General features: G+C 38.4%; 1 protein-coding gene and 1 non-coding gene across 5 annotated transcripts; both read left to right on the forward strand.

Moving 5' to 3' along the window:
• The first annotated feature begins 6503 nt into the window (after positions 1–6503).
• On the forward strand, positions 6504–15739 carry LOC131320884 (protein DETOXIFICATION 16-like). Of its 4 annotated transcripts, none has more exons than XM_058351781.1 (10): positions 6504–7053; positions 8132–8676; positions 8760–8846; positions 8998–9054; positions 9265–9503; positions 9887–10005; positions 10151–10237; positions 10437–10884; positions 13153–14471; positions 14696–15739. In XM_058351781.1, the coding sequence occupies exons 1-8, from the start codon at positions 6814–6816 to the stop codon at positions 10500–10502; spliced, it is 1440 nt and encodes a 479-aa protein (XP_058207764.1). In that variant the 5' UTR covers positions 6504–6813; the 3' UTR covers positions 10503–10884; positions 13153–14471; positions 14696–15739. The 4 variants fall into 4 exon arrangements, with proteins under 4 accessions (XP_058207764.1, XP_058207765.1, XP_058207763.1 ...); XM_058351782.1 differs by having other exon boundaries at positions 6602–7053; positions 14708–15739; XM_058351780.1 differs by having other exon boundaries at positions 6602–7053; positions 13153–15739.
• LOC131321464 (small nucleolar RNA snoR100) lies at positions 7263–7370 on the forward strand. Its single transcript, XR_009198509.1, has one exon. It is a non-coding gene; the product is annotated as a small nucleolar RNA snoR100 (small nucleolar RNA).
• Positions 15740–18959: the final 3220 nt, after the last annotated feature.

Here is an 18959-nt window from a genome sequence, read left to right on the forward strand (position 1 = left end):
TCGGCAGGGTTTGTGTAGTTACATGCTCAATAATTCGCGAGTTTGTGTAGTTACATGCTCAACATATTTTAAGTAACTTTTATCAAGTTTTTTTTTATAAAACTTTTTTTCCCGATCAAAAAAATTATTGGACATAAAGTCGTAAACCTTCTATTTTTTGTTAATTAGAGTCTGGACTATTGGAGGTTAAGCTCTATTGTTTAAACTTTTTCTTCTTCATTTTGTGTATTTTGTTCGGTTTTTTTTTTTTTTTTTGATTTTTTGTTATGTTTGCGTTATATTTTTTGGATTAATCATCCATTTCGTTGAGAGGAATTACTATGAAAAAAATACCAAACAACTGTCTTTTTGGTCTAAAGTATCGCCTTATATGAAATTTTTCAACATCGGCTCACATTTTTATATTTTTCTGGTCGAGACGGATGATTAATACCAAATATTACAATAAAAAGCTCAACAAAAAGTAAAAATATTGAAAAAAGTTTTAGACGACAAGTTTACAAGAACGGAGCCGTAGTGTGGTCATTAATTTATAAAATTTTAAAATTTGAATAAGTCGAGGTACATGTAAACTGGTCCGATCATCTGTTACAAAACAAACATTACTTGATGCCAAAAACTATTCCATATTGTTTGGGATATGGTATCAAAACTTTCCCAAAGTCAAGCGAAGCGATCGATAATAGTTTGGTCTCAAATTACAGAACCGAAATCCACGGAGTACTTTCGGGTGCTGGCTCAAATCAATCAACTACCACTCACTCTCTTTAGATTATTCTGTCAGCTGTTTCATATTGTGTGTGTCACAGTCATTTTTTTTTTTTTTTTTGAAAACATATGAGAATGTAAATTTTCATTTCAAACAATTGTATTTGTAGCACATTCACACTATTGACCCAAATCTAGTCCCTTTTCCCCCGCTCTTCATGGCACCCTTTGGGGCACTTTATTTTAAGAGTTATATTTGAGTACTTTTTCTTGTTTTTCAAGAACAGTGGCCTAATTTTGATCGCCAGATCGGACCTTTAGCCTATTTATGGCGTTTATGTTTCGGTTTTTGCGCTCGGAGCTTGCCGTGTCTGCGGGGGCTTGTCTCGGAGTTTTCTCCATTGCTTCAGTTTGAGGACTCGTTTGTGTCTCCTTGTCCGGACCTAGCCGGTGTGCTTATTGGACAATGGTCCAAGAGAGTGGATTTGTAGCCTCTGCGCAATTTCTTGATCGATTTCCGCCAACACTTATTTGAAGCCTCTTATTGGGACAGTACATCATCTGAGGTGATTCAATGTCGGGACACCTTTTTCTCACCTACGCTAGTCTCTGGTCAGTCTGTCTCGGTAATAATGTGTTAGGAGCTTTGTGCTAGCGATTAGGGCTTAGGCATTAGCTAGTTTACCTCTTTGCACTTATTGTTTGTCCTTATCTCTGTATTAGATGAAAATCTTGTAGATGCCGTTTGAATTTTAGTTTGGATAAAAATAAAGAAAAATGTGACAAATTACTTGCTTTCCCATTTAAATTCCTTTTGATTTGATTTTTAGAAGTCAACAATAAAAAGCAGTGTCTCGTTCTATAAAAAAAAAACTCAACCAAGAAAGAGTTATACTCTTTTATGGCTCTATCTATAAAAAGCAGCGCCTCGATCTATTAAAAAAAGGAAATGATTTTGCCACTTCTATTTTTACCAATGACACTCTCCTTTTGTCTCTCATAGTGTGTAAATTTACAAATTAGTCCAAACATTTTGTAAAAATTTATTGCATTGAGAGGTAATTATTAAATTCACCCAACTAAAAGATAAAAGGGGAGTGGCAAAATCATTAACTTATCCAAGAAAAAGTTAAACTCTTCTATGAAAGAGTTCTGTTAAAATCCGGATCTTTGATTGCCGAGAAAAATAAATAGTGAGATGGGCAAAACAGCCCCTTGCTTCCAGAGTAACTAGGGCTTCAAATGAAAACAGCCGTTTATGAAAAGTTCGAGACTCGACTCGATAGAGGGTAGTTGAAGTTCGCTTCATCTATTAAACAAACAAATTGAACCAAGGCCACTGTTGTAGGCTCGTTTAATAAATGAGATTATGAGATGAATCGGAACCTAACAATATTACGCTCATTTAGGTTCGCAAATCTGGAGCATATGAATATATATCATGAGAACTTTGTAAACAAAGTATATGTATGAACTTATAAAATTGTTTCGGCTCCTAAGAGATAAATTGAATGCAAACAATGATGTTTGGGAGTAGATAAGAAGGGAGGGTAACCATCCAAATCTTCATTCACCGCAAGGTCCGCAACATATATTCTGCGGTGTGCCCTCCGTGTTCAACTCCCTGGCAGAACCCAAACTGCGGTGCTAACGTTGTCCACGTTCGGTAGGGTGGTCAATGAAGAAAAATAACTACTACTATATACTTCTTTAAATACAGTACACACCAAAGGGAAATTCCCTTTTTCATGTCCTCTTCATGTCTCTCTGGAGTGGGTGCTGCTGTCAAGCAGGGTGCTTGGCAACGGTGCCGAGCACCCTATTCGACTGTCCATCTCGGTAATGAATGACTCAAATCTTTGCCAAACAATCAACGGCTCATATTTAATTCGAGTCATCCGTAACGAGATGAACAATCAGATGAGATGGTCGGCATAGCTCTGCTCGATAGGGGATGCCGCTCATCCCCGGGCCCATGTCTCCCCTACCAAAATCACACCATGTATAAATTTATCATATTAGACCCCATTCTGCTAAGATTTGTTATTTTTGAAGTATTTATTTTTCGCCTTACGATATAGGTCATTCTATGCTATTTTTCGGCGATGGAGTAGACTCCGGCACTTGAAGAGAAGAGCGTGAATGGCGTGTCGCCACAGTCGTTTCCTCTCCCCCTACGGTATTTTTTTTTCATTTACAGAGAAGCAAACAACAGCAAGCACGAACCATACACCATTATTGCTTTATAGCCTTCGAAATACGCTTCCTCGCACCTGCATTCTCTTTTTCTGCCTCTTAACTTCTCTCTATCCCCTAATTCGAGCCACTCTCAATCTCACCCTCTTTCATCGGCACCCCAACCCAGTAATTTACTTATATTTATATGACAAATCTATTGGAGCTCTTGCCGATTGGGAAAATATTTATTGAAGCTATGTTTTCTCCATTGGAATAGAGAGGGGGTGTAATGACATTTTTGCCCCTTTCATTTGAGTTCTGACTGCACGCGAAAGGCACGTGACAGGGTTTTTGTCCAAAAAGTTTAACCATTGTTAATGATTGGATTGGATGACATAGAAAGCAATCAAAAACTTGAGGGGATAGATTCATTAAATTAATAGTTTAGGAACAAAGTAGAATAATTTAGAAGATATAAAAGCAAAAAAAACCTCAAGAATTTAACATTGATAATGAGAAACCATTGAGCTGTGTGGTCGGGGACCTCTTCTTCATCTTCTTGTCATTTTATACAGTAGATATACAGATGCCAAACATGGCAGTTTGCTTCGGCCGAAAGAACAGCAGCCCACTTTCCCCATTTCATCTTGTGAACAAAAGGTCACCCTAAACCCACAACAGCATGCCATGTCTCCCCATTGTGCAATGAACTATCAGTCTATCACTGCCTTTGTAGCCAAACTCAAATTCGGCACTCGAGTCTATGAGACGTGGCCTATTTTAATTGGCTGCCATTTTTGGGTAAAAACAGCAGTTATCAAAATACACTGAACTTTATACAACCATTTGTGTTTTAGACTACATTATCGTCAATGGTGCATGCAGGGTGGAGCACAAATGCGCAAAAAGGTAAATTACCACTTAAAGCCGACAAAATAATCGGCGGCAAAAGAGACGGCTGCTACAATTGGAATAATGTTGGCTAAAACAGTTGATAGCACAATAAGAAAGTCGCAATATCTACGAGTACCACAATATGCATAGGAACAACCACAAACTTAAACGTATGTGCGTGCGTTTTGGACCTAAACTACAGATCTACAGTGATCCACTTCACCAAAATACCATTTAACATGAACTGCAAACTACATCAGCATGCTCCAGCAGCGACAATGCCTCCTCAGGTGTCTCCTTGGGACCTACGAATAGCACACGAGGAGGATATAATTTTTATTGAATAGAAGTCTAAATTTCACATTGTCATGACACAAAAAATAACTCAACAATATTTCAATAAATAGTATCTGGACTAACTTAAGCATAAAAAGGTTGAGAATGCCGCAGATATAAACTTTCTTGCTAAGTAGTTTACAAATCGACAACATAAAACTCTAGTTGTTAATCTAATGGACTCTTAGAGCTTGGTTCTCCATGTTTTCTGGTTTCCTTATTCAACAAGGTTTCACACATAGTCCAGCGGATGCCTCTCTGTTTGCCAAGAAATCTGATGTTGGTATTACTTTAGTTCTTGTATATGTGGATGATATTTTGGTTACAGGGAGTGACACTGAGTATATCACAGAGTTGGTTAAGATTCTCAGTACCAAGTTTGTTATCTTGGATCACTCAGCTATTTTCTGGGTATTGAAGTGCTTCAACATGGCTCTCGGATTATTTTGTCTCAAACAAAGTATGCTACCGATCTTCTTGCCAAAGCAGGGATGCATGATTGTAAGTCTAGTCCTTCTCCTTCTTCTTCTAAACCTGTAGTTTTAATTTTGACCTAGACCCTGACTTTGCTGATGTACATTGGTATCGGACTGTTGTGGCTCTCTTCAGTATTTGACCCTCACTAAACTTGAAATCTCTTTTGTTGTTAATGTTGCTTGCCAACACATGCACAGCCCTAAATATAGTCATTTTGTGTCTGTCAAACTCATTTTAAGATATATCAAAGGCTGTATCCATGAAGGTTTACACTTTGTTCCTGGTTCTTTGCAATTAACTGCTTTCACAGATGCTGACTGGGCAAGAGATTATTTCGATAGAAGATCTACATCTGGTTATTGCTTGTATCTTGGTCCAAATCTTATATCGTGGTGTGCCAAACAGCAGCATACGGTTGCTAGATCATCTATTGAAGCTGAATACCGAGCACTTGCTCAAACAGCTGCAGAAGTTTCCTGGATCCAGCAGCTTCTAGTTGATTTGCATGTTCCTTTTTCCATGCCTCATGTAATCTGGTGTGACAATATTTCTGCCATAGCATTGGCCTCCAACCCTATTTTCCATGCTAGGACCAAGCATGTCGAGGTGGACTATCATTTTATTAGAGAAAAAGTTCTCAACAAGCAGATTCAAGTCAACCATGTTGGGACTCTTGATCAAATTGCAGATATATTCACCAAATCTTTAACTGTGGATAGGTTTCTTTTTCTCAAAGCCAAACTCAGTGTGTTTCCCACACCCCTGAGTTTGCAGGGGCTGCAAAAAAAGGGCATTAAGGTCATTTAGTTTATTAGTTTGATTAGTTGAGGAGATTAGCAGTTAAGTAGGTTTTGGTTATCTGTTGTAATAAAGATTAGCTGAGAGCTAATCAGAAGATACAAAGGGGTTTTCCCTTGTAGTAAAAATTCAGAAAAATAGATTACGATCGAAACAGAAATGGAAAGTCACTTCTCTCCTTTCCATTCTTTCTCTCTCTCTACTTCTTGATATATGATTCTGTTCTTGATTGTTAGAAAGATTTCAGTTTTTCTATAGCTGTACCAATGGGCCTGCAGGTCCTCGCTTTCCATACGCCGTGGCATTGTACTAATTAATGATTTGTTTTTGGGCCACTTGGATTACATTAAACTTGTAAAGTTTAACCTTGTCAGTGGGGAAATGTGATTTGAACTCTTACTTCTCAATCGGACAATCTTGGTAAACTAGTGATGGGGAAGATTTTGTCTTCTAACCCCATTATTATTAAGTAGGAAAATGACAGCAAGTTCCCAACAACGCATATAATGCCAATTAAGCTAGCTGTGTTCTTGTTCCCAATCCAGTGATTGGTCCTCATCAGTTGATACAATAAGGTGGAAATTTTGTGGAGTAATTTTATGGAACTGATCCAATGCATACCCCCTTCAAGTTGCCTAATTGGACTTGCGAGGAAGAAGGAAAAAAAATGCTACAGGCCAAAAATTTTGGCTCAGAGATTTACCAAGACGCACTACTCTGTTCCTAGTACTTAATGAAAATTATTCCATCGTCTTGGAACACCGCTACGTGGTGTCCCAACACATTTGTCCACCAAAAACTCATGTGGTGCCCAGCAAGAATGTGTGTGGTGGAAAAGGATGTTGGAAAACCAAGTAGCGGTGCCCCAAGACGAGTGAATAATTCCTCATTGTGAACCCTTTGTTTTTTGAAAACGTGCACTTTAGGTGGAGATATATTTTTAGTATTTATTTTCCGATTTAGAAAATCTAAAATCTAATTAAGGTGGTTGATGGGTGCAAAAAAAAAAGAAAAAAGAAAAGAAAAAGAAACCACGAAAGTACACCTTTTTTGTCCAAGAAAATGCACCTTACATTACATGATTTTTTTTCTTAATGTATAAAAAAAAAAATGTTCTTAATTATGACATGTTCCTTGCTTTGTTCCTGGCATCCTGCTGAGCCACATGTTCAGAATATTTAAATAAAGAAACATGGAAGTTGTTTATCTAATTTCCACACGGGTTATATTCTCTTCGAGTGCGATGACAGAGAAGTCCATCTTGTGGTTTTCATGTCTCAAACATTCTACTGATCTGTTTGGTATAGATAGGACGGCACTGAAGTCTATCTTGTGACCTTTCATGTCTCCAACATTCTGCTCTAATTGAGAGAGAGAGAGAGAGAGAGAGAGAGAGAGAGAGAGAGATTTTCAGAGGAAAGAATGGAGAGAGATGAGCAAAAACAGCCACTGATTCCGAGAGAGGGAGTGACCAGCAGAGAAGAGATTTTCACTGAAGTGAAGAAGCAGTTGTGTTTGGCTGGGCCTATAGTTTCAGTGAATCTGTTACTATGTTTCTTACAGATGATATCAGTCATGTTTGTGGGGCATCTTGGGGAGTTGCCTCTTGCGGGTGCTTCCATGGCTACCTCATTTGCTTCTGTCACCGGCTTCAGCCTCATGGTAATTATTTGGCTTCTTCTCAATATTCGTTCTTCTTACTTGCAAGAAAATGATTGGCAATATGTGCAGGAGATAGGCAATATGTGTACACAAACAAAGATGGAAAAGCATTCATTTCGGATGTGGGTCCCACTACTGTACCAACTTGAATTTTTCTCCATTGATTTTTTCTACACTGTTATTTGTTGCATATCGATGTTCTGGACTATCAATGAAGGAATCATAGTAATGTGCACATAAATTGATTTGGGTCTCTAAGTCTGCCCTCTTTGATGCCATTTGGCTTTGATTTTGGGGCATAGTTTTACAACAAAACGTCCTTGTAGCTCCTCGGTTCTTGGAGGTTTAGGAGGGCTACTGTTTTAGTGGTATTCTGAGAGCAGCCACTTTGTGCATATATTGCCAAATGTTAGGTCTGTCTCCAATCATCCCCGCCCATACCCCCAATGGTTGGAGACTAGATGGGTTATGTTATGTTGTTGTTGTTGTTGATTTTTTCTACACTGTTTCATTACACTTTGGATAGTCCTATGGTACACACCTTTTTCTTGTTTCTATATTGTCATCTCCGTTTTGTAGTTTCTTGCACTGTTCCATTCATCGATAGACATCAGTCTTTTCGTTTCCATGGTATAGCCGATTTTTATCAAAAATTTTCCTTCTTGTTTTTTCAATTGACCTGTTGGAGCGTTAACAAGCTAGGAATTGAAATCTGCTGCACCGATTTCTACTGAATCACTAATATGGGTTTTGGCCCAAAGTGACGTGACCCCAAGATACAATTAGCCTTTTGATGCACATCGTTGTACTGAATCTAGTGCTAGTAGCACGGCTCAATACATATATATTAGGCAATATATTGGCTCCCGAAGCTTCAATACATACATATTAGCCAATATATTGGTTCAACGCGTATTGAGACAAATGAATAGGTATACATACACATGACGCTTGATACTTTTAACCTCATATCAGTACTTTGTTATTTTGGACTCAATGTTTCTTAAATATTGGCAAGGATAATTTGGATATAATGACTTAAACTTGTTAACACTAAATTGTCGCTTTGGTTTAACAGGTCGGAATGGGAAGTGCACTGGACACATTCTGTGGGCAGTCCTATGGAGCAAAACAGTACCACATGCTTGGCATTTACTTGCAAAGAGCCATGTTTGTTCTTTTATTGGCCTGCATCCCTCTTTCCTGTATTTGGGCCAATACGAGTCAAATCCTTCTATTCTTCGGCCAGGATCCAGAAATTGCAGCCGAGGCCGGGTCCTATGCCCGTTACTTAATTCCAACGATTTTCGCGTACGCGATCCTGCAGTGTCACGTTAGGTTCCTGCAAGCCCAAAACAATGTTGTCCCAATGATGCTGAGCGCTGGATTCACTACATTGTTACATGTTTTCATCTGTTGGGTTTTAGTATTTAAATCGGGTCTTGGAAATAAAGGCGCAGCATTGGCTAATGGTATTTCTTATTGGGTCAACGCAATATTGTTGGCGGTTTATGTTCGGGTATCTCCTTCTTGTAAGAAGACTTGGACAGGGTTTTCCGCGGAGGCGTTGCATGATGTTATGAAATTCGTTCGGCTTGCTATTCCTTCGGCCATTATGATTTGGTAAGTTATCGGTTTCCTAACTTTGTTACTGTGTTTCGAATAGTGGTGATGTAATTTCATTGTTGTATTTTTCTTGGAAACAGCTTGGAAATCTGGTCATTTGAAATGATGGTTCTCTTATCCGGTCTCCTCCCTAATCCGAAGCTAGAAACCTCTGTTCTTTCTATCTGGTTAGTAATTATTTTTCATTGAATCGACAGAAAATCAAAAACACTTTCTACTTTGTTGTCCTTACTTTTGCTTTAGTTGGTTTTCTCCATAAAAAGCTTTTTCCCACACTGTTCCTGGCAATTGATTCTGACTAACCATTTGAATTCCCAGCCTCAATACATGTTCTGTTGTTTACATGATACCCCTCGGACTCAGTGGTGCTACAAGGTAATAGCTTAATTGTTGACTACTATTCCAGGTCTGTCCATTTGCCTCCTTTGTCTTGGTCATTTTGTACTCGGCTTTTTCACAAAAATGGCCCACATCGTGAGGCCACGTGACCAAACTGGACGGGCTAATCCATTAACTAATCAGATTGGACAGAATATCCAAACTTTATGTTGTTTTTCTACCTTTGTTTTCCTTGTCATAATTTAGCATCAGAGTTTCCAATGAATTGGGTGCTGGGCGACCACAAGCAGCCCGTTTAGCAGTATGCGTGGTGGTGTGCTTGGTTGTTGCCGAAGGCGTTATTGCAGGAGCTGTCTTGATTCTGGGGCGTCACGTTTGGGGATATTGTTACAGTAAAGAAGAAAAGGTAGTAAGATATGTGGGACAGATGATGATATTGCTTGCTGCATCCCACTGGTTGGATGGTCTTCAATCTGTTCTTTCAGGTATGTACCAATATAATTCTAAACTCCTATCTGCAACTTCTTGTTTCAAACAAATAAATTATTTGGACTTTAATTAGTAATTGTGTCGAACAAAGAAATTTTGGTATCGCTTATCTACGAAACATGAAGAATAGGGCCAGGGAGACATTGATATAGCCATAAGCGTCACCCGACTCAGATTGAAATGTTATTGTGCATTATGGTTTTTCAGCCATTTTACTATTTCGAACACACTGCATGTTCTAGGAGAATGCCATAGCTTTCTCCCAAGTTATAAATAGCCTCCAAACCCTTGCACATATGCTCTTTGATATGTGTATCCTAAATTACTAATTTAAATTTGAAAAAACAAGTTTCATCAATTGGTTTGCAATCAATTTCAGGAACTGCTAGAGGATGTGGTTGGCAAAAGATTGGTGCTTTTGCTAATTTGGGAGCTTATTATCTCATTGGTATACCTGTTGGTATAACATTAGCCTTTGTTTGCCACATTGGTGGAAAGGTAATTTATATGCAAATAATGAGCTTTTTAACATTCTCTCTCCTTTTTTTTTGTGTGTGTGTGTTACATGTACCGATTCTCTCTCTCTCTCGATCAAAAAAACACAGCAATGTTTTCTCGTGTTTCAATTGTACATGTGATGCAGGGACTCTGGACTGGAATTATTGTGGCACTATTTGCGCAAGCATCATTTCTCGCAATCATAACTCTATGCACTAATTGGGAGAAAGAAGTAAGTACTAAATGGATAAAAAAAAGTGTTTTTTCACTGTATTTCATTATGAACTACTATAACATACGACTAAGTGATTCTGTGAATATTAGTCAACATGAGTCCACTTTATTGTATATTTGTTGTTGAATTATAGTGAACAAAAACTGTCTCAACAACTTTTGTCTCATACAATTTTGTTGGTCTCATTATTCTGTAGGCAAAGAAGGCTAGTGACAGGGTATATGGCTCAATCATACCTATAGAAGCATCTTCAGAAAGTTGAATTATGAGAGTGGAATACCTTGTTGAATGTTAGAAATTGAATTTGAAACAGCTTGGAAAAATTGGAAGTGCATCTAAGCATGTCTAGTAACAGGGGAGAAGAGGTGTTTGTCAACAAACTTTGACAAGGGGGGTTTCGTCGTTTTCCAAACATTGAGTGGAAATATGTAATAAAATCAAAACTCGAGGGGTGTAATCAAAATTTCCCCCAGAAGTTATCAAATCAGGATAATTATGTTCTTTTGGTGATCATGTACTGCATGCAGCAAACATTTTCCCTACTTTCCCTTACCGCCTGCACAAATCCCGAGCAGTTCACTCGTTCTCTCAAAACCCTACTTTTCCTCTCTCTCTCTCTCTCTCTCTCTCTCTCTCTTGGCCGAGTAACGGTGAGATATTCGTTTTCTTAGATCATTTTGTATATGTATGTATGTTCATGTGCCAAGATGATCTGTTATTGTGTTTTGTTCTGATGTGCGTTAATATCCCTTTCATTAGGAGTAAAACTGACGAATCTTTCAGCATTTGTCTGATTCCAGTGCTTTTTGTGAGTGTGAATATGTTTACAATGTTTTGATCGGAAAGAATAATGATCTTTTACTGGTAGATCTCTGTCCACAGGAGATAATTTAGTGTTATTCGTTTGCACTACAGTCACTAATGTTGGTGTTTTGTTTGAATCTTCAACGCTTAAACGAGTGTATACTTAAACAAGTTGATAGTCACCGTTTTGTTTGGTTTATCTATCGATTTATTATCTTAAACGAGTCACTGGTTGGGTGTATTTTATTCATGGGGGGACCCACATCTAGTTATATTCTTTGGAAAAATTCCTGTTTCTGATTACTAGTGGGACTATGTTTTGACTAACTAGCAAAACCCAAAACAAAAGGGTTTGTATCCATCAACCAATTTAGTCCATAAATGAGGCCTGTGAAGGGAAGATTGGGTGCACCTAAGCTTTGGCAATTTTGTAACTAGTTGCTTGAGGTCGTTTTCATAGCCGCAAACGAAGGCCAATTTAACACCAGAAGCCCCCTGTTATATCTGTCATCTATTACTAAGAATGTTAGTGTAAAGCGCATTTTTGGCACCATTAATTCAACTTCCTACCTTTCCTAAATTAAGCTACATGTCTTAGTCATAGTCTCTATAGAGCACCCCTTCCCCCAAAAAAAAAGCTCTAGCTCTTATATAGTGTAACAGGGCGATATAGGAAATTGAAATACTCACAGTCTTATGTGGTGCTCTTGGAGTTATTTGTAAGGTTACAAGTTTTGGAGTTGGATTTTGTTCACCTTGATGTTAAATAGATTGAAGGGTTTATGCATGTATAATTTAGTCTCAGATGGTAACCGTTCATGTGTTACCTTGGGATATCAACTTCATATCTTCATTACCTGGTTTGAAGTCCACCATCATGTGAGTTGGCCCTGTAAATTTGACAAATTGTTAATATCCGGTTTTGTATGAATTGTATGCTTGGAAATCATGTGTTGTAATAGTTCTTAAGTTGCTGTTCAAATGCAAGCTGCTTTTGAAACTTTTAAACTTTATTTTACCTAATTATACTCGTTCTTATGCCATGTTGTTGATAATAGCATCTTGGCAGTCATTTTCGTTACATCAAATGTGGTTCGGAAATCAATTGTATGTAGGTTATTCTTCAGATCGAAATTCATCATATGTCCATGGGCAACTAATGTACCGGAAACGTTCTTCTTTGATTAAAATCTTGGTTTCACTAAAATGTGGAACTCTCTTTGTGAATGTTTGAGCTTATTCTTTGATTCCTTTCAGAACATTCTATTGTCATGAACTCATGATAGTAAACATAAAGCAATACTGTAGAGTTTTTAAATTTTGGAAAAATAACATTTCCTATAAAGATGTTCGTGACTAGGTCTTTGCTCTACTTTCATATATACTCCTATGCTGGTATGTGAGGGAGCGTCTCCGCGTATATGTATCCTGCTCCAGTAACTACTTAGAGGACAACGGAATCTTCATGAGCAATCTTGCTGAGCAAAATTTCTCTTACATTAATAACGTTTTGGCTTCATCTCTTTTCTTCACATGCCACTATACATCAGTTCTTTCCACATGATTCTATCGAGTGTAAAGTATCAACCACATGGAGAAAGCTACGAAACATGCTAGAAAATCTCCTCTCTAATTCCTAACTTCTGATTATAGCATGTCGAAAGGTGAAGATACATGATACTTGTAGAGTTACACTTTTTCTTAATCAGTCGTTATCTTTGTGATTTTAGTTACACAGAAATTTGAATTTCTATTCAATTGTATCAACCTCAGATTTTTGGGTCGTACAAAAGCTTCGGATTTTTGAGCCATTGTCCGTGAAATGTGGAAATTCCTTCGAAAGTTAGTCCAGATGTCTTTGTTCGCTCACTTTTGTACATGCTAGGAGTATTTTGCTGGCTAGTTTAGTAGATATGACTAATGAAATTCTTGTTAATGCACGAACAAATGATTCTCTCTCTGCTTGACCAAAAAAAAATGATTCTCTCTCTTATCTTCTGCTTGTTTTTATTCCCTCTTTCGAGTCTCCGTGATGGTTTCTGTCTGCTTGTATTGAAAAAGCCATTTTTATAAATTACATTTGTGGCAATGTGTTTGGTTCTGGACAGTGAATTTCCAATGAGCAGCAGATCAGGCAAAAGGTCACGGGAGGTCATTCCCTCCCACTCTTCCGGAAAATCAGCTATTTATGGGACTGTTGGTGCATTCATAGGAAGGCCAGTGGAGCAACCACGGTCATACGAGAGGATTACCAGGGCCAGATACGAGGATAAGCAGACCGGCAGTTATGAACGCTATACCACAAAGGAGAAGGCCTCAAGCGGCGAGCGACATGTGGAGAGAGGAACAAGACAGGTTGGTGTCAGGGATGAGGTCAAGAAGAGCTCAACTGTCAAGGTTGGTGACAAAAGCGGCTACACGGAGTACCAGGTCGAGGAGAGGATTCGACATGTTGACTTTGGTCGGGGCAGTATTACAAATGGCCCAAACAACTATGCCAGTTACAGCCATGATAGTGTTGGCGATGATGATGACAATGGTGATTATGGGTCTGGCTATGCTGATGTCAATGCTGCCCCGAGCTATGACTGTGATGGCAGCTACAGCGATGATGATTATTATTAGGGTTTAGTCCCCATCATCATTATGCTGTTATTGTCCTCAGTAGAAGTAATATGCAGTTTATGGGTCCTTTCTTGGTGGTTATGTTTTCTTTCAGTGTTTCAGCACGGAAGTTCCTAGCTGTAAATACTAGGCACTTTTAATCTTTTAAGTTGAATGGTTTATATTATCTGATGAGACGAAGTTAACTCTTACTACTAGTTTTTTATCGGAAGTTAACTCTTACTAGTTAGAACTGTGATTCAGAAATTGCAGTGGCTGAATTTGCTTTTCGATTCTTCGGTTATTAGTTCTTAGCGAAAACTTTCTGGGTTTGCATGTATCGGTGTTTGCACAATGTGAATTAAGTTGTGATTACTTATTAGTAGGTGTTTTCCGTGTTTGTTTATCTATTTCCTTGGGTCGAAAAGTGCGTCTGTGTAAAAAGTACGTGAGCGTCCTCTCACATCACTTCTTGTCTAAAGTTAACTTCAAGCTCACTCCCTATCTATTCATGATCCAAATAATACTTCTCACTTTCTTTGTATGCATCTCATCTCACTTTTCTTCCCCGAAACCAGCCAAATGGGAAACAGAGTTTACATTCAGAACCCCACCCCATGTGATGTGAACCAATAATACATATGTACAGTATTACCTTTTCTCCTTTTTACCTACACCAACGAATCTGCCTTTTGAACCTTATCTCTTTCAATAGCACCTCTAACCCTTTAAACGAGCTTCTACACAGTCTTTACTACCCTCTCACTCTCTCTCCCTCTCCCTCTCTCTCTCTCTCTCAATCTCAAGCTCCAAGTCTTCGAAGGTGAGTTAAGATTCTGTTCAATTTTAATTTCTAGTAGGCTACTGCGTCTTATTACAATTATGTGCCCCGACCATGGAATATCTGTTTATATAAGTATATGTACCGTGTTTATCTGTTTATATAAGTATGTGTACCGTGTTTGAGTACGTGATATTGTGATCACCACATATGAAGTTAGTTTGTGCAACCAAGTGTTCAATTCGATATGTTTGGATTGTGTGAAGTTCTTCTTTCAGGATCAGAAAAAGATGAGCAAATCCACCGGAAGTGAAGCAGTTGTGCCTGCAACCATTGAGAGGACTGGAATGCCGAAAGTAATTACAGTGAGCGATGCAATGGTCAAGATGCCAGGGGAGCGATCGCAGGCCTACGAGTGGACTTCAAAGATCAATCGCGAGGACAAGCTGAGTGGCAGTTATGAACGCTACACGGCGAAGGAGAAGGCTTCTCGAGGAGAACCACACGTGGAGAAAGGAACCGGACGAGTCGGTGTCAAGGACGAGTTTCAAAAGAGCACGACCGTCAAGTTTGGCAACAAAAATGGCTACAGGGAGTACCAAATTGAAGAGAGGCTTCGAGATGTCAACTTTGGTGGGAGCAACAACGGAGAACAGGGTCCTAACAAATACACAACGCGTGATGAAAGTGACAGTGACAACAACGAAGAAAGTGACAGTGATGAAAGTGACAGTGACAACAATGAAGAACAGGGTCCTGACAAATGTTCTACGCGTGATGAAAGTGATAGTGACAGTGACACTGAGGGTGGTTACAACTATGAAAGTGACAATGACACAGACGGTGGTTACAGCTATAGCTACGACGATAGCGATGATGATGATTATTAGTAGATTTAGGTATCATCTGATGTGGCACTCAACAATCCCCTGTGACATAGCAAGTGACGCATCTTATGGTACCCAAAGTGTGGTAACTAAGTATGGTCATTGTAGCTGAATTCGTTGTTCTTGTTTTCAGTTGGAATGTGGAGATTTTTTTTTTGATCCGCGAATGTGGAGATTGTTATGTTTATTTTGAGTGTATTTATGGGTGCTTTCACTGTGGTAGTTCCTAGTAAATAAACTGCTCGTTTGGAGGAGCAGAAGTTACCAGTTCTAAGTACTAGGCTCTTACAAGTGTTTGGGGGCCAGTTTCTGATGTACCTGAAGCGTAACTTGGAAGGGTTTAATGTGCTTTAATGTAATGTCCTGACTGCTCGATGTATTGCATGATTACTCGAGTAACTGTGGTCTGTTTGCATTGCATTATCTTATCGGTTTCTGTGTTGATAAACAATTGCTGAAGCAACCGTCTAGAATAGGGCTGCAAATGAATCGGGCAACTCGACGCTCTACTCATTTAGTAATCGAGCTGAGTTTGAGCTCGAGTTTTATGCTTGTGTAGAGCTCAACACTCTAAAACTCGGTTCGTTTAGTGAATGAATTATCCGGGCTCAGCCGGGCTTGGGGCTGATTTGTAGGCTTGGCTCAAAAAACCTCGGCTCATTTGGTGAGAATGAAGCGGTCTTGACTCATTTACAAACAAGCCGAGCTCAAGCTTGGGTCTTAGGCTCGTTTTGTAAACGGATCGAGCTCAAACACAACGAAACTTGGCTCAGCTTGTTTGCACCCTATTTCAGTTTCAAAATGAGAGTAGAATGTTGGCCTTTGTTCACGTAATTTCTCCTATTTTTATTACTAGGTTTTTTTTTTTTTTTTTGCTAAAAATGATATGTTAATTGAAAAGGTAGCTTTTTCTAGACATACACCATGTTGGAATGAGCGATTCACCTGATAATTATGCAAAGTGGAGACTGGGAGAGACTGCACGAAATGAAGACATCTCATGCTTTAGGATGCTTCAGAAGATGACACGTCACTCTGCAATTATACACCTGAAGCTTTCGTTGCAAGCTTCTCATACTTCTTCTTCTGCTTCTATATATTGCTGCCCTTTGAGAGGACGGAGAGAGAGAAACAGAGCACCTTTATTGTCAGACAGACATGGATAACCGAAAGGGCAAAGGGTCGCCACAGGTAGCAACTCCCAGCATATCTTCCAGGAAAACAACACTAGTTGTCTCTGCTGCATCTCAGGACTTGAAGGTTGGCAGGAAAAGGCGAGCCCCAGGCCCAGCGGAGAGATCACTGGGTTACGAGTGCACTTCAAGAATCAAGCGGGAGGACAAGGAGAGCGGCAACTACCAGCGCTACACCACGAAGGAGAAGGCATCGAGCGGCGAGCCACACGTGGAGCGGGGGACCGGGAAAGTGGGTACCAAGAACGAGTTCAGGATGAGCTCGACCGTCAAGGTTGGAAACAAGAACTCCGGGTACACTGAATACACGGTGGAAGAGAGGTTTCGTGATGTGGAGTACTTCGGAAAGCAGCGGATCAGATAGCTACAGCTATGTCGACACTAGTTGCAGTGACTATGGCTACGGGTACAGCTGTGCCAATGACTATGACGATTACTAGCTATTAGGTCCCATCTGTAATAAGTTGTAGCTACGACACTTAGTAATCGTTGTTTTGTGGGTTTTTTTTTTTTTTTTGAAGTACTTGTGCTAGCTTTTGTTGTGGTAGTTCTTTACTAGTAAGCACGCTAGCTGCTTCTTGGTTTGTTTTCTCATGTGAACTCGGTTTCACAAGAGTTTGTTGACTGTATCTTTTTTAGTGTTAGAATATTTAGCACCATCAGATCTGCCCAAATTCAAAGAAAGAAAGTGTCGACATGGCCGGGCCGCTTGCTCTCTATATAGAAATTAATGGAACAGAGAGAGAGAAAGAGATGAGAGAGAAGAGATAAGAACAGGAACTCAGTTTTTCTCATTCATGACTTGTTCGATGATTACAAGAGAAGCCAGACTTGGCTTTATATACATTTCACTAATCCAACTGAAAACACTTGATTAACAACTAATCAACTCAACCGACTTCAACTAATATGCTGACATGGCAACTTAAACAAAGCAGAGATCAAGTGCATTGAGAACACCTAGTGATTCTCACTTACACACCCCTGCAAACTGATGGGTGTGGTGACTACATGTAAAAAAAAAAATGCAAGAAAATAGAATGGGATCAGAAGAAAAATTCATGAACACGAATGCAAGAAATATTTCATTACAAGAATTGTACGAGTTACCTTTTTATACTTAAAGAAAGAAAAGCTTATTAGTATTTGATTGTGCAGAAGTAGTAAATGGAACAAGATCAATGAAATTAACCAGACATTCAATAATTAAATGTAAATCAAGCAAAAAAGGAGGCATTAGGCCATCCACAGTGGTATAACCAAAAGACAATTGTTGTTAAAGTTAACAATATTTGTGCAAAAAATGGTTCACAATGGTATAATAAAATTTAGCAACATCCTTAGAAATAATCAAATTTTGGGCTTTGGATAACCAAAACTAGCAACTTTTTTCAATAATCAAAATTTGTGAACCCCACACTACATAAATTAACTAATTCCAAAATTTATATACACATGTATTTTAACTACTATTTTATTCTTCTCTTCTTCACTTGTTCTATATCTTCTTCACTTCAACCACAAACTGTTTCTCTTTTTTTTCCTCCAAAAGTGAAGCTCATATTTCTCGATCATCTATAATTTAACTCATCGTTCCTGGATTAAGGTATTTTACTATTCTTTTACGTTTCTATTTTAGGCTGCATTCTTATGAATTTAACTTAAACTTAACTTAAATATGAAAAATATCTTTATTTGAATTTTTTTCGCATTTTTTAGTTTTGCGCCAAATTTTTATAGGTTATTGATTCGTCTCAACGAGAGGAATCGGAAAAAGGGTTTTTTTTTTTTTTTTTACTTTTACCCAAGTATTTTTATAAATAATCACTTTTTAGCAAAAAAAAAATTGATTTTTTCTACTAAAAAGTGGTTATTCATTTTTTTGTTCCTCCCCCTATGGTTGAGTAAACAAAGAACCTTGCAAAAAAAAAAAAAAAAAGGAAGAACCTTGCATTCTTTTCCAAATTTAAGAACACATCTGATCTTTTTTTTTTTTGAAAGATTAAGAAAGTAGTGGATTTGTGATATAGGCTATAGGAATAGGAAGAAAAAAAAATCGGTGTTATTTTGATAGATAACACTAGGAAGAACACCATATATTCGATATATTTTTGCCCAAAAAAAAAACGTAAATGGAGGGAAGTGAATGTCGGGAAACAAAAGGAGAGAGAGAGATTGTGTGAAATTGTAGTGGATCCCTTATTTTTGTTATGGACTAGAAGTAACCATTGTGAACCTCAACATTGTTAAGCTTAGCAATCTCTTAAGTGAATAATCAAAAGCTGATGTGTCAACTTTTGGTTATCTATTTTTGATTATACCACTGTGGATGGCCTTACCTCTTTAAGTTAGTTGTTTAATTGGAGGATTTAACAGTGGGGAGGGATGGCAATGGAGAATCGTAAAATATTTACTACGTACGTGCTTCCTCGTCGTTTAGTGCTGGCTTA

Source organism: Rhododendron vialii, chromosome 3a (assembly GCF_030253575.1).
Source record: "Rhododendron vialii isolate Sample 1 chromosome 3a, ASM3025357v1".
Classification (NCBI taxonomy): Eukaryota; Viridiplantae; Streptophyta; class Magnoliopsida; order Ericales; family Ericaceae; genus Rhododendron; species Rhododendron vialii.